The sequence below is a fragment of the Ranitomeya variabilis genome, chromosome 7 (genome assembly GCF_051348905.1).
Source record: "Ranitomeya variabilis isolate aRanVar5 chromosome 7, aRanVar5.hap1, whole genome shotgun sequence".
Taxonomy (NCBI): Eukaryota; Metazoa; Chordata; class Amphibia; order Anura; family Dendrobatidae; genus Ranitomeya; species Ranitomeya variabilis.
This window is the reverse complement of record NC_135238.1, coordinates 916,292-931,448: the sequence shown is the minus strand read 5'-3', so window position 1 is coordinate 931,448 and position 15,157 is coordinate 916,292. Positions and strand designations below refer to the sequence as shown.

Here is a 15,157-nt window from a genome sequence, read left to right as displayed (position 1 = left end):
TGCTGTGGGGGGAGGGGATTCACTGCATTTGGTGGTCTCGGTAATGCTGGGGGGGAGGGGATTCACTGCTTCCGGTGGCCTCGGTAATTCTGGGGGGGATTCACTGCACCCGGTGGCCTCGGTAACGCTGGGGGGGAGGGGATTCACTGCTTCCGGTGGTCTTGGTAATGCTGGGGGGATTCACTGCATCCGGTGGTCTCGGTAATGCTGGGGGGGAGGGGATTCACTGCATCCGGTGGCCTCGGTAATGCTGGGGGGGATTCACTGTATCCGGTGGTCTCGGTAATTCTGGGGGGAGGGGGATTCACTGCATCCGGTGGTCTCGGTAATGCTGTGGGGGGAGGAGATTCACTGTATCCGGTGGTCTTGGTAATGCTGTGGGGGGGATTCACTGCATCCGGTGGTCTCGGTAATTCTGGGGGGAGGGGGATTCACTGCATCCGGTGGTCTCGGTAATGCTGTGGGGGGAGGGGATTCACTGTATCCGGTGGTCTCTGTAATTCTGGGGGGAGGGGATTCACTGCATCCGGTGGTGTTGGTAATGCTGGGGGGGATTCACTGCATCCGGTGGTCTCGGTAATGCTGGGGGGGAGGGGATTCACTGCATCCGGTGGTGTTGGTAATGCTGGGGGGGATTCACTGCATCCGGTGGTCTCGGTAATGCTGGGGGGGAGGGGATTCACTGCATCCGGTGGCCTCGGTAATGCTGGGGGGATTCACTGCATCTGGTGGTCTCGGTAATTCTGGGGGGAGGGGGATTCACTGCTTCCGGTGGTCTCGGTGATGCTGTGGGGGGAGGGGATTCACTGCATCCGGTGGTCTCGGTAATGCTGGGGGGAGGGGATTCACTGCATCCGGTGGCCTCGGTAACGCTGGGGTGGGGAGGGGATTCACTGCTTCCGGTGGTCTTGGTAATGCTGGGGGGATTCACTGCATCCGGTGGTCTCTGTAACGCTGGGGGGGGGGATTCCGTCTGTCCCCGCCTCCTCTGTGCATCCTATTCTTTGCAGGCTCCTCCCTCCGGACTCCAGTCCGTCCTCTCCAGCAGTAAAGATGGCGCCTGCGGTAATTGTGCCCTGAAGAAACATGGCGGCCCCTTCTTTGGCTACGGAGGCCGCGGAGGTGTCTGGGTCACATGACCTTGCCCGTGCAGCAGAGATGGCGGCTCCCGGCGGTGGCGTGCGGGGGGCGCGGCTGTTGGCGGAACGTGTCCGGGCAGAGAAGCTGAGGGCGGCTAGGCAAGAGGTGAGGGAACTACAACGCTCAGCAGTTCCTGCACACATCTATGTTAGCATGTTACAGCTGTACGGGGGGGGGGGGGGTTACACGGAGGTGTCCCGGCTGTACAGGGGGGTGTTACACGGAGGTGTCCCGGCTGTACAGGGGGGGGTTACACGGAGGTGTCTCGGCTGTACAGGGGGGGGTTACACGGAGGTGTCCCGGCTGTACAGGGGGGGGTTACACGGAGGTGTCCCGGCTGTACAGGGGGGGGTTACACGGAGGTGTCCCGGCTGTACAGGGGGGTGTTACACGGAGGTGTCCCGGCTGTACGGGGGGGGGGGGTTACACGGAGGTGTCCCGGCTGTACAGGGGGGGTTACACGGAGGTGTCCCGGCTGTACAGGGGGGTGTTACACGGAGGTGTCCCGGCTGTACGGGGGGGGGGGGGTTACACGGAGGTGTCCCGGCTGTACAGGGGGGGGTTACACGGAGGTGTCCCGGCTGTACGGGGGGGGGTTACACGGAGGTGTCCCGGCTGTACAGGGGGGTGTTACACGGAGGTGTCCCGGCTGTACAGGGGGGGGTTACACGGAGGTGTCCCGGCTGTACGGGGGGGGGTTACACGGAGGTGTCCCGGCTGTACAGGGGGGTGTTACACGGAGGTGTCCCGGCTGTACAGGGGGGGGTTACACGGAGGTGTCCCGGCTGTACGGGGGGGGGGGGTTACACGGAGGTGTCCCGGCTGTACAGGGGGGGGTTACACGGAGGTGTCCCGGCTGTACGGGGGGGGTTACACGGAGGTGTCCCGGCTGTACAGGGGGGTGTTACACGGAGGTGTCCCGGCTGTACAGGGGGGGGTTACACGGAGGTGTCCCGGCTGTACGGGGGGGGGTTACACGGAGGTGTCCCGGCTGTACAGGGGGGGGTGTTACACGGAGGTGTCCCGGCTGTACAGGGGGGTGTTACACGGAGGTGTCCCGGCTGTACGGGGGGGGGGGTTACACGGAGGTGTCCCGGCTGTACAGGGGGGGGTTACACGGAGGTGTCCCGGCTGTACAGGGGGGGGTTACACGGAGGTGTCCCGGCTGTACAGGGGGGTGTTACACGGAGGTGTCCCGGCTGTACAGGGGGGTGTTACACGGAGGTGTCCCGGCTGTACAGGGGGGTGTTACACGGAGGTGTCCCGGCTGTACAGGGGGGTGTTACACGGAGGTGTCCCGGCTGTACAGGGGGGGGGGGTTACACGGAGGTGTCCCGGCTGTACAGGGGGGGGTGTTACACGGAGGTGTCCCGGCTGTACAGGGGGGTGTTACACGGAGGTGTCCCGGCTGTACAGGGGGGTGTTACACGGAGGTGTCCCGGCTGTACAGGGGGGGGTTACACGGAGGTGTCCCGGCTGTACAGGGGGGGGTTACACGGAGGTGTCCCGGCTGTACAGGGGGGTGTTACACGGAGGTGTCCCGGCTGTACAGGGGGGTGTTACACGGAGGTGTCCCGGCTGTACGGGGGGGGGGGGTTACACGGAGGTGTCCCGGCTGTACAGGGGGGTGTTACACGGAGGTGTCCCGGCTGTACAGGGGGGTGTTACACGGAGGTGTCCCGGCTGTACAGGGGGGTGTTACACGGAGGTGTCCCGGCTGTACAGGGGGGTGTTACACGGAGGTGTCCCGGCTGTACAGGGGGGGGTTACACGGAGGTGTCCCGGCTGTACAGGGGGGGGTTACACGGAGGTGTCCCGGCTGTACAGGGGGGTGTTACACGGAGGTGTCCCGGCTGTACAGGGGGGGGTTACACGGAGGTGTCCCGGCTGTACAGGGGGGTGTTACACGGAGGTGTCCCGGCTGTACAGGGGGGGGTTACACGGAGGTGTCCCGGCTGTACAGGGGGGTGTTACACGGAGGTGTCCCGGCTGTACAGGGGGGGTTACACGGAGGTGTCCCGGCTGTACAGGGGGGTGTTACACGGAGGTGTCCCGGCTGTACAGGGGGGTGTTACACGGAGGTGTCCCGGCTGTACAGGGGGGTGTTACACGGAGGTGTCCCGGCTGTACAGGGGGGGGTTACACGGAGGTGTCCCGGCTGTACAGGGGGGGGTTACACGGAGGTGTCCCGGCTGTACAGGGGGGGGTTACACGGAGGTGTCCCGGCTGTACAGGGGGGGGTTACACGGAGGTGTCCCGGCTGTACAGGGGGGGGTTACACGGAGGTGTCCCGGCTGTACAGGGGGGTGTTACACGGAGGTGTCCCGGCTGTACGGGGGGGTTACACGGAGGTGTCCCGGCTGTACGGGGGGGTTACACGGAGGTGTCCCGGCTGTACAGGGGGGGGTTACACGGAGGTGTCCCGGCTGTACAGGGGGGTGTTACACGGAGGTGTCCCGGCTGTACAGGGGGGGGTTACACGGAGGTGTCCCGGCTGTACAGGGGGGGGTTACACGGAGGTGTCCCGGCTGTACAGGGGGGGGTTACACGGAGGTGTCCCGGCTGTACAGGGGGGGGTTACACGGAGGTGTCCCGGCTGTACAGGGGGGGGTTACACGGAGGTGTCCCGGCTGTACAGGGGGGTGTTACACGGAGGTGTCCCGGCTGTACAGGGGGGGGTTACACGGAGGTGTCCCGGCTGTACAGGGGGGGGTTACACGGAGGTGTCCCGGCTGTACAGGGGGGGGTTACACGGAGGTGTCCCGGCTGTACAGGGGGGGGTTACACGGAGGTGTCCCGGCTGTACAGGGGGGGGTTACACGGAGGTGTCCCGGCTGTACAGGGGGGGGTTACACGGAGGTGTCCCGGCTGTACAGGGGGGGGTTACACGGAGGTGTCCCGGCTGTACAGGGGGGTGTTACACGGAGGTGTCCCGGCTGTACGGGGGGGTTACACGGAGGTGTCCCGGCTGTACAGGGGGGGGTTACACGGAGGTGTCCCGGCTGTACGGGGGTGTTACATGGTTATGCTGTATGGGGCGTGGGTTATTCGGGGGTGTCCCGAGCTCTTTGGGGGAGGGTTTTATATGCAGGTATTCTTACTGTGGGAGGAGTTATGTAGAAAATATCACATGTTCCTCTGTCCCCAGGCTCCGCCCCCTCACGTTGCTCTGCGCCAGCTCCGCGGTTGGGTCGTGCGGTCAGAGCCTGATCTCGTACTTATTAACAAGCCCCATGGACTCAATGCACACGGTGAGTATTGGGGGCTCCCCACCCCGGCTGCACACGGTGAGTATTGGGGGCTCCCCACCCCGGCTGCACACGGTGAGTATTGGGGGCTCCCCACCCCGGCTGCACACGGTGAGTATTGGGGGCTCCCCACCCCGGCTGCACACGGTGAGTATTGGGGGCTCCACACTCTGGCTGCACACGGTGAGTATTGGGGGCTGCACACTGACCCCTCAGTGACCCTCTGTCCCCCACAGGCGGCCCCTCTGTACACCAGAGCGTCTCCTCGCTGCTCCCGGCTCTGGCACAGAAGCTGTTTGGGAGAGGAGCGGAGCCGCTGCGGCTCTGCCATCGTCTGGACAGGAACACCACCGGGGCAATGATTCTGGCACGCAGCGCGGAGGCTGCGGAGCGAGTGCAGAGCCTGATGCGGGAGCACAGGATCCACAGGGTGTACTGGTGAGAACTGAGACCGCCAGACCGCCCTCATCTACCGCTGATAAGCAGCTCATGTACCCATGTGAGGGGGTGTCAGCCCGACCTGTCTCATCACTGCTGACCACAGACTTGGTTGTATTTCAGGGCCGTGTGTCTGGGGGTCCCTGCCCCACAGGAGGGGATTGTGGATATTCCTATCATTGAGCGGGAGACGCCCGGACCCCAGAGACATTACAAGGTTTGTATCCGCGTCTCGTCCTCCCCCTCCTCCGCGTCTCGTCCTCCCCCCTCCTCCGCGTCTCGTCCTCCCCCTCCTCCGCGTCTCGTCCTCCCCCCTCCTCCGCGTCTCGTCCTCCCCCCTCCTCCGCGTCTCGTCCTCCCCCCTCCTCCGCGTCTCGTCCTCCTCCCCCCTCCTCCGCGTCTCGTCCTCCCCCCTCCTCCGCGTCTCGTCCTCCCCCCTCCTCCGCGTCTCGTCCTCCCCCCTCCTCCGCGTCTCGTCCTCCCCCCTCCTCCGCGTCTCGTCCTCCCCCCTCCTCCGCGTCTCGTCCTCCCCCCTCCTCCGCGTCTCGTCCTCCCCCCTCCTCCGCGTCTCGTCCTCCCCCCTCCTCCGCGTCTCGTCCTCCCCCTCCTCCGCGTCTCGTCCTCCCCCTCCTCCGCGTCTCGTCCTCCCCCCTCCTCCGCGTCTCGTCCTCCCTCCCCTCCTCCGCGTCTCGTCCTCCCCCCTCCTCCGCGTCTCGTCCTCCCCCCTCCTCCGCGTCTCGACCTCCCCCCTCCTCCGCGTCTCGTCCTCCCCCCTCCTCCGCGTCTCGTCCTCCCCCCTCCTCCGCGTCTCGTCCTCCCCCCTCCTCCGCGTCTCGTCCTCCCCCCTCCTCCGCGTCTCGTCCTCCCCCCTCCTCCGCGTCTCGTCCTCCCCCCTCCTCCGCGTCTCGTCCTCCCCCCTCCTCCGCGTCTCGTCCTCCCCCCTCCTCCGCGTCTCGTCCTCCCCCCTCCTCCGCGTCTCGTCCTCCCCCCTCCTCCGCGTCTCGTCCTCCCCCCCTCCTCCGCGTCTCGTCCTCCCCCCCCTCCTCCGCGTCTCGTCCTCCCCCCCTCCTCCGCGTCTCGTCCTCCCCCCCTCCTCCGCGTCTCGTCCTCCCCCCCTCCTCCGCGTCTCGTCCTCCCCCCCTCCTCCGCGTCTCGTCCTCCCCCCCTCCTCCGCGTCTCGTCCTCCCCCCCTCCTCCGCGTCTCGTCCTCCCCCCCCCCCTCCTCCGCGTCTCGTCCTCCCCCCCCCTCCTCCGCGTCTCGTCCTCCCCCCCTCCTCCGCGTCTCGTCCTCCCCCCCCCCCCTCCCCAGTCTCTTATCTCTCTTCCTGTCCTCTCAGATGTCTCTGTGTCCGAGGTTCCGGGTCTCGGCAGACGGTTCTGTCCTTCGCTCTCGTGTCAGCGGTTCTGCTCATGAGGCAGTGACACAATACAGGACTCTGGGGACGTCATCGGGGGCTTCACTGCTCGAACTGCGGCCGCTGACAGGTACAGACGGGTGGGGGGACCAACACAGCTCCTCACACATTTGGATTGGGGGGACACCCAGCACCCGCACACATACAGCCTGGGGGGACACCCAGCACCCGCACACATACAGCCTGGGGGGGACACCCAGCACCCGCACACATTTGGACTGGGGGGATACTGTTGTGATTCGGTTCGTGGCCTCCCCTGGTGGTCTCTTGTGGTACTGGTGTCCTGCAAGCTTTGTCTTCTCAGTTCACCTGTTCCTATCAGGATGTGGGAGTATCCTATTTAACCTTGCTCCTCAGTCATTCTAATGCTGGCCATCAATGTATCCAGAGTGATTCTGTTGCATGTTCCTGCTCCCAGTTTTCTGCTCAGCTAAGTTGGACACTTTAGTCCTTAAGTCTATTTTTGTATGTTTTGTCCAGTTTGCACTTATGTGAATCTCTGCAGCTGGAAGCTCTTGTTGGGCTGAAATTACCACTCCAGTGGCATGAGTTGTCACATGAGTTAAGGTAATTTCAGGATGGTGTTTTGAAGGGTTTTGCAGCTGACCGCGAAGTCCTCTGTTGTATCTTTCTGCTATTTAGTTAGCGGGCCTCTCTGTGCTAAATCTGCTTTCATACTACGTGTGTCTTTTCATCTGCTCTCACCGTTATTATATGTGGGGGGCTGCTATCTCCTGTGGGGACATTCTCTGGAGGCAAGCCAGGACTGTGTTTTCTTCTACCAGGGGTAGTTAGTTCTCCGGCTGGCGCGCGGCATCTAGAGACAACGCAGGAATGCCCCCTGGCTACTTCTAGTGTGGTGTGTAGGTTTAGCATCGCGGTCGGCTCTAGTTTCCATCACCCGAGAGCTTGTCCGTTTATTCTATGCTTCTGATGTTTCCTTGCCATTGGAAACCATAACAGTATGGCCAGCCCAAATGTTTAATCTATAGGCTGAAGTAGGAGAGAAAAGGAACTGTGTGAAACCTTTTTTTTTTCCTTCCTCTGAAGTTGCACTCCAGCTCTAATTGCAGTCTCCTGTTTTCCTCTCCTCTTAACCCCTGAATGGCTCAGACTTTATCTGTTGAAATATGGATCCCCAGAGTCTGGCTACCAATTTGTATAATCTTGCCTCTAAAGTTCAGAATATACAAGATTTTTTGTTACATGCTCCTCGGTCTGAACCTAAAATTCCTATACCGGAGTTTTTTTCTGGAGATCGATCTTGTTTTCTAAATTTTAAATACAATTGTAAATTGTTTCTTTCGCTGAGATCTCATTCTGCTGGAGATCCTGCCCAGCAAGTAAAAATTGTTATTTCTTTACTGCGGGGTGACCCCCAAAATTGGGCATTTTCATTGGCACCAGGGGATCCTGCGTTGCTCAATGTGGATGCGTTTTTTCTGGCTTTGGGGTTGCTTTATGAGGAACCAAATTTGGAGATTCAGGCTGAGAAAGCCCTAATAGCCCTCTCTCAGGGGCAAGATGAAGCCGAAATATATTGCCAAAAATTTCGAAAATGGTCTGTGCTTACTCAGTGGAATGAGTGCGCTCTGGCGGCAATTTTCAGAGAAGGTCTCTCTGATGCTGTAAAAGACGTCATGGTGGGGTTTCCTGCGCCTACTGGTCTGAATGAGTCCATGACAATGGCAATTCAGATTGATCGGCGTTTACGGGAACGCAAACCTGTGCACCAGTTGGCGGTGTCTTCTGAGGAGGCACCACAGAGTATGCAATGTGATAGCTTTCTGTCCAGAAGCGAACGACAGATTTACAGGCGCAAAAATCATTTGTGCTTCTATTGTGGAAATTCTACTCATGTTATATCAGCATGCTCTAAACGAACAAAGAAAGTTGATAAATCCTCTGCTATTGGCACTTTGCAGTCCAAGTTTATTTTGTCGGTAACTCTAATTTGTTCGTTATCTTCTATTGTTGCGGATGCGTATGTGGATTCTGGCGCCGCTTTGAGTCTTATGGATTGGTCCTTTGCCAGGCGCTGTGGGTTTGATCTAGAGCCTCTGGAAGTTCCTATACCTTTAAAGGGTATTGATTCTACACCATTGGCTAGTAATAAACCACAATACTGGACACAAGTGACTATGCGTATGACTCCAGACCATCAAGAGGTGATTCGCTTCCTTGTACTGTATAATCTACATGATGTGTTGGTGCTGGGATTGCCATGGTTGCAAACTCATAACCCAGTCCTTGACTGGAAAACAATGTCTGTACTAAGCTGGGGATGTCAGGGAAATCATGGGGACACATCTTTGGTCTCCATTGCTTCATCTATTCCCTCTGAAATTCCTGAGTTTTTGTCTGATTATCGTGAGGTTTTTGAGGAATCTACTCTTAATTCTCTTCCTCCTCACAGAGATTGCGATTGCGCCATAGATTTGATCCCTGGCAGTAAATTTCCTAAGGGTCGTCTATTCAATCTGTCTGTACCTGAACATGCTGCCATGCGAGAGTATATTAGGGAGTCCTTGGAAAAGGGACATATTCGTCCTTCTTCGTCTCCTCTTGGAGCGGGGTTCTTTTTCGTAGCTAAAAGCGATGGTTCTTTGAGACCTTGTATTGATTATAGACTCTTGAATAAGATCACAGTCAAGTATCAGTATCCTTTGCCATTGCTGACAGATTTATTTGCTCGCATTGAGGGGGCGAAGTGGTTCTCTAAGATTGATCTTCGCGGTGCATATAATTTGGTGCGAATTAAGCAGGGGGATGAGTGGAAAACCGCATTTGATACGCCCGAGGGCCATTTTGAGTATTTGGTGATGCCTTTTGGTCTGTCAAATGCCCCTTCGGTCTTTCAGTCTTTTATGCACAATATTTTCCGTGAATATCTGGATAAATTTATGATTGTGTATTTGGACGATATCTTGATTTTTTCGGATGACTGGGAATCTCATGTTCAACAAGTTAGGAGGGTTTTTCAGGTTTTGCGGACCAATTCTCTGTTTGTTAAAGGTTCAAAGTGTGTTTTTGGGGTTCAGAAGATTTCTTTTTTGGGGTACATTTTTTCCCCCTCTTCTATTGAGATGGATCCTGTGAAGGTTCGGGCTATTTGTGACTGGACGCAACCGACTTCTCTTAAGGGCCTTCAGAAATTTTTGGGCTTTGCTAACTTTTATCGTCGATTCATAACTGGTTTTTCTAGCGTTGTCAGGCCTTTGACTGATTTGACTAAAAAGGGTGCTGATGTTGCAGATTGGTCTCCTGCTGCTGTGGAGGCCTTTCGGGAGCTTAAGCGCCGTTTTTCTTCTGCTCCGGTGTTGTGCCAGCCTGATGTTTCTCTTCCTTTTCAGGTGGAAGTTGATGCTTCCGAGATCGGAGCGGGGGCGGTTTTGTCGCAGAAAAGTTCAGATTGTTCAGTGATGAGACCTTGTGCGTTCTTTTCTCGAAAATTTTCGCCCGCCGAGCGAAATTATGACGTCGGTAATCGGGAGCTTTTGGCGATGAAGTGGGCATTCGAGGAGTGGCGTCATTGGCTTGAGGGTGCTAAACATCAGGTGGTGGTCTTGACTGATCACAAAAATTTGATTTATCTTGAGTCGGCCAGACGTCTGAATCCTAGACAGGCGCGCTGGTCGTTGTTTTTCTCCCGGTTTAATTTTGTGGTTTCGTATCTGCCAGGTACTATGAATGTGAAGGCGGATGCCCTTTCTAGGAGTTTTGAACCTGATTCCCCTGGTGATTCTAAACCTACGGGTATACTTAAGGATGGGGTGATATTGTCTGCTGTCTTCCCAGACCTGCGACGTGCTTTACAAGAGTTTCAGGCGGATCGGCCTGATCGTTGTCCGCCTGGTAGATTGTTTGTGCCGGATGAGTGGACCAATAGAGTCATCTCGGAGGTTCATTCTTCTGCGTTGGCAGGTCATCCGGGAATTTTTGGTACCAGAGATTTGGTGGCTAGGTCCTTCTGGTGGCCTTCCCTGTCTCGGGACGTGCGTACTTTTGTGCAGTCTTGCGATGTTTGTGCTCGGGCCAAGCCTTGTTGTTCTCGGGCTAGTGGGTTGTTGTTACCCTTGCCTGTTCCTAAGAGGCCTTGGACACACATCTCTATGGATTTTATTTCTGATCTCCCGGTTTCTCAGAAGATGTCCGTCATTTGGGTGGTGTGTGACCGCTTTTCTAAGATGGTTCATTTGGTGCCCTTGCCCAAGCTGCCTTCCTCATCTGAGTTGGTGCCCCTGTTTTTTCAGAATGTGGTTCGGCTGCATGGTATTCCGGAGAATATCGTTTCCGACAGGGGATCCCAGTTTGTGTCCAGATTTTGGCGGGCGTTTTGTGCCAGGATGGGCATTGATTTGTCTTTTTCGTCTGCGTTTCATCCCCAGACAAATGGCCAGACGGAACGTACTAATCAGACCTTGGAGACTTATTTGAGGTGTTTCGTGTCTGCTGATCAGGATGACTGGGTCTCCTTTTTGCCGTTGGCTGAGTTTGCCCTTAATAATCGGGCCAGTTCTGCCACTTTGGTCTCCCCTTTCTTTTGCAATTCAGGGTTCCATCCTCGTTTTTCATCTGGTCAGGTGGAGTCTTCGGATTGTCCTGGAGTGGATACCATGGTGGATAGGTTGCATCGTATTTGGGGGCAGGTGGTGGACAATTTGGAGTTGTCCCAGGAGAGGACTCAACATTTTGCTAATCGCCATCGTCGTGTTGGTCCTCGTCTTCGTGTTGGGGACTTGGTGTGGTTGTCCTCCCGTTTTGTCCCTATGAGGGTCTCTTCTCCTAAGTTTAAGCCTCAGTTCATCGGTCCTTATAAGATTTTGGAAATTCTTAACCCTGTGTCTTTTCGTTTGGACCTCCCAGCATCCTTTGCTATCCATAATGTCTTCCATCGGTCATTGTTGCGGAGGTATGAGGTACCACTTGTGCCTTCTGTTGAGCCTCCTGCTCCTGTGCTGGTTGAGGGTGAATTGGAGTACGTGGTGGAGAAAATCTTGGACTCCCGTGTTTCCAGACGGAGACTTCAATATCTGGTGAAATGGAAGGGCTACGGTCAAGAGGATAATTCTTGGGTTACAGCTTCTGATGTTCATGCTTCTGATTTGGTCCGTGCCTTTCATAGGGCTCATCCAGATCGCCCTGGTGGTTCTTGTGAGGGTTCGGTGCCCCCTCCTTAAGGGGGGGGTACTGTTGTGATTCGGTTCGTGGGCTCCCCCGGTGGTCTCTTGTGGTACTGGTGTCCTGCAAGCTTTGCCTTCTCAGTTCACCTGTTCCTATCAGGATGTGGGAGTATCCTATTTAACCTTGCTCCTCAGTCATTCTAATGCTGGCCATCAATGTATCCAGAGTGATTCTGTTGCATGTTCCTGCTCCCAGTTTTCTGCTCAGCTAAGTTGGACACTTTAGTCCTTAAGTCTATTTTTGTATGTTTTGTCCAGTTTGCACTTATGTGAATCTCTGCAGCTGGAAGCTCTTGTTGGGCTGAAATTACCACTCCAGTGGCATGAGTTGTCACATGAGTTAAGGTAATTTCAGGATGGTGTTTTGAAGGGTTTTGCAGCTGACCGCGAAGTCCTCTGTTGTATCTTTCTGCTATTTAGTTAGCGGGCCTCTCTGTGCTAAATCTGCTTTCATACTACGTGTGTCTTTTCATCTGCTCTCACCGTTATTATATGTGGGGGGCTGCTATCTCCTGTGGGGACATTCTCTGGAGGCAAGCCATGACACTGTTTTCTTCTACCAGGGGTAGTTAGTTCTCCGGCTGGCGCGCGGCATCTAGAGACAACGCAGGAATGCCCCCTGGCTACTTCTAGTGTGGTGTGTAGGTTTAGCATCGCGGTCAGCTCTAGTTTCCATCACCCGAGAGCTTGTCCGTTTATTCTATGCTTCTGATGTTTCCTTGCCATTGGAAACCATAACAGGATACCCAGCACCCGCACACACACAGCCTGGGGGGGACACCCAGCACCCGCACACATACAGCCTGGGGGGACGCCCAGCACCCGCACACATACAGCCTGGGGGGACACCCAGCACCCGCACACATACAGCCTGGGGGGACACCCAGCACCCGCACACATACAGCCTGGGGGGACACCCAGCACCCGCACACATACAGCCTGGGGGGACACCCAGCACCCGCACACATACAGCCTGGGGGGACACCCAGCACCCGCACACATACAGCCTGGGGGGACACCCAGCACCCGCACACATACAGCCTGGGGGGACACCCAGCACCCGCACACATACAGCCTGGGGGGACACCCAGCACCCGCACACATACAGCCTGGGGGGACACCCAGCACCCGCACACATACAGCCTGGGGGGACACCCAGCACCCGCACACATACAGCCTGGGGGGACACCCAGCACCCGCACACATACAGCCTGGGGGGACACCCAGCACCCGCACACATACAGCCTGGAGGGACACCCAGCACCCGCACACATTTGGACTGGGGGGACACCCAGCACCCGCACACATACAGCCTGGGGGGACACCCAGCACCCGCACACATACAGCCTGGGGGGACACCCAGCACCCGTACACATACAGCCTGGGGGGACACCCAGCACCCGTACACATACAGCCTGGGGGGACACCCAGCACCCGCACACATACAGACTGGGGGGACACCCAGCACCCGTACACATACAGCCTGGGGGGACACCCAGCACCCGCACACATACAGCCTGGGGGGACACCCAGCACCCGCACACATACAGCCTGGGGGGACACCCAGCACCCGCACACATACAGCCTGGGGGGACACCCAGCACCCGCACACATACAGCCTGGGGGGACACCCAGCACCCGTACACATACAGCCTGGGGGGACACCCAGCACCCGCACACATACAGCCTGGGGGGACACCCAGCACCCGTACACATACAGCCTGGGGGGACACCCAGCACCCGCACACATACAGCCTGGGGGGGCACCCACACCCTCCCACAGACGGACCATTAACGTTACGTGGCGGCCATCTTTGTTGGTCGGTGCCGTGTAATATCCTGTGCAGCTGTCTCTCACAAGCTCGGTCTCTCTAGGCGTGAGGCATCAGTTGCGCGCTCATCTGGCCCTCGCATTGAACTGTCCTGTTCTTGGAGACCACAAGTATTCGCACTGGGGTCGCCTGGCCCCGCAGGTAATGGCTGCTTCCAGGGCGTATGTACGTGTGTGCTGTTGTGCCGAGTCATGGCTGTCACTAACACTCACTGCTTCTTGCAGAAGCTGCCGCAGCCCCTGCTCCGCGCGCTCGCACTGACGCCGCCGCAGACGCGCTCCCTTCTGCTCCATCTTCATGCTGCTCAGATCACACTGCCGCTGTCAGCCGGGCGTGACCCTGTTATTCTGCGCTGTCCTCCCCCTAAACACTTCCTGAGGACCCTACGGAAGCTGCAGCTCCCGGCCTCTGTCCTACAAAGCAGCGAGGACCCCCAGGAGGACACGTAGACCCCGGCGCAGGAGGAGAAGCCTTTATTGTTACAGATGCCTCAGGCATAATAAGCCCAAAGGAAGATGGCGCAGCTCATCATCAGCATGGCGTTGGCGTTCACCAGCCGGTCGTGGCTGGGCTTCTCCTGGATGTTGGCCGGTGCAGATGAAGCCTTGTCCTGTGCAGTGGGATCATGGCGTCCTGTGCGGGGGAGAGAGAAGGTCACTGTTCTGCTGCATCTGATTGGAAATAAAACTTCATTCTGTGGTTACAAAAATCTGTCCGGGTGGTGCTCATCAATGTGGGGTACAGACCAGCTCACCGTGAGGGGCAAGCTTGTGCAGCAGCACAGAGTATTTCTGCAGATTAGTATGAGGAGGTGTAATGGTCACTGCGTCCTCGCCCACCATGGTGCTAGCAGCCTCTGAGATGCTGCCGTACCGAAGGCGCCAGGTTTGCCCTGTAGGCTTCCATGAGTGCGCTGGCATCGTCGGTTAGAGGACGAGAAGTTCCCGCCATGGCGATAAGAAGTTCAATGGTTTGAGATTTACGGTCGGTTCTGTAATGACCGCCGAGAACGGACGGCTCTCTAGTGACCGCCGAGAACGGACGGCTCTCTAGTGACCGCCGAGAACGGACGGCTCTCTAGTGACCGCCGAGAACGGACGGCTCTCTAGTGACCGCCGAGAACGGACGGCTCTCTAGTGACCGCCGAGAACGGACGGCTCTCTAGTGACCGCCGAGAACGGACGGCTCTCTAGTGACCGCCGAGAACGGACGGCTCTCTAGTGACCGCCGAGAACGGACGGCTCTCTAGTGACCGCCGAGAACGGACGGCTCTCTAGTGACCGCCGAGAACGGACGGCTCTCTAGTGACCGCCGAGAACGGACGGCTCTCTAGTGACCGCCGAGAACGGACGGCTCTCTAGTGACCGCCGAGAACGGACGGCTCTCTAGTGACCGCCGAGAACGGACGGCTCTCTAGTGACCGCCGAGAACGGACGGCTCTCTAGTGACCGCCGAGAACGGACGGCTCTCTAGTGACCGCCGAGAACGGACGGCTCTCTAGTGACCGCCGAGAACGGACGGCTCTCTAGTGACCGCCGAGAACGGACGGCTCTCTAGTGACCGCCGAGAACGGACGGCTCTCTAGTGACCGCCGAGAACGGACGGCTCTCTAGTGACCGCCGAGAACGGACGGCTCTCTAGTGACCGCCGAGAACGGACGGCTCTCTAGTGACCGCCGAGAACGGACGGCTCTCTAGTGACCGCCGAGAACGGACGGCTCTCTAGTGACCGCCGAGAACGGACGGCTCTCTAGTGACCGCCGAGAACGGACGGCTCTCTAGTGACCGCCGAGAACGGACGGCTCTCTAGTGACCGCCGAGAACGGACGGCTCTCTAGTGACCGCCGAGAACGGACGGCTCTCTAGTGACCGCCGAGAACGGACGGCTCTCTAGTGACCGCC

At 58.0% G+C, this 15,157-nt stretch overlaps 2 protein-coding genes across 2 annotated transcripts in view; one reads left to right on the top strand and one right to left on the bottom strand.

Moving 5' to 3' along the window:
* The first annotated feature begins 1,010 nt into the window (after window positions 1-1,010).
* On the top strand, window positions 1,011-13,967 carry RPUSD4 (RNA pseudouridine synthase D4). The gene is made up of 7 exons (XM_077273591.1): window positions 1,011-1,245; window positions 4,289-4,391; window positions 4,625-4,826; window positions 4,950-5,043; window positions 6,164-6,311; window positions 13,300-13,397; window positions 13,481-13,967. Exons 1-7 carry the CDS (start codon window positions 1,087-1,089, stop codon window positions 13,703-13,705), a joined length of 1,029 nt encoding a protein of 342 aa, XP_077129706.1. The 5' UTR covers window positions 1,011-1,086; the 3' UTR covers window positions 13,706-13,967.
* Window positions 13,715-15,157, bottom strand: part of SLC5A2 (solute carrier family 5 member 2) — a 136,207-nt gene continuing 134,764 nt past the window's right edge. The window contains exon 15 of the mRNA XM_077273589.1: window positions 13,715-13,889. Coding sequence (XP_077129704.1) covers window positions 13,747-13,889 — 143 coding nt within the window. The 3' untranslated portion in view covers window positions 13,715-13,746. The remainder of the gene's footprint in view (window positions 13,890-15,157) is intronic.

Excerpts from the sequence above, each read along its gene's own strand:
- RPUSD4 (XM_077273591.1), top strand. The coding sequence starts at position 1,087 with ATGGCGGCCCCTTCTTTGGCTACGGAGGCCGCGGAGGTGTCTGGGTCA. Across the intron at positions 1,246-4,288 it reads TGAGGGCGGCTAGGCAAGAG|GCTCCGCCCCCTCACGTTGC; the intron begins GTGAGGGAACTA and ends CTCTGTCCCCAG. Across the intron at positions 13,398-13,480 it reads GGGGTCGCCTGGCCCCGCAG|AAGCTGCCGCAGCCCCTGCT; the intron begins GTAATGGCTGCT and ends TGCTTCTTGCAG.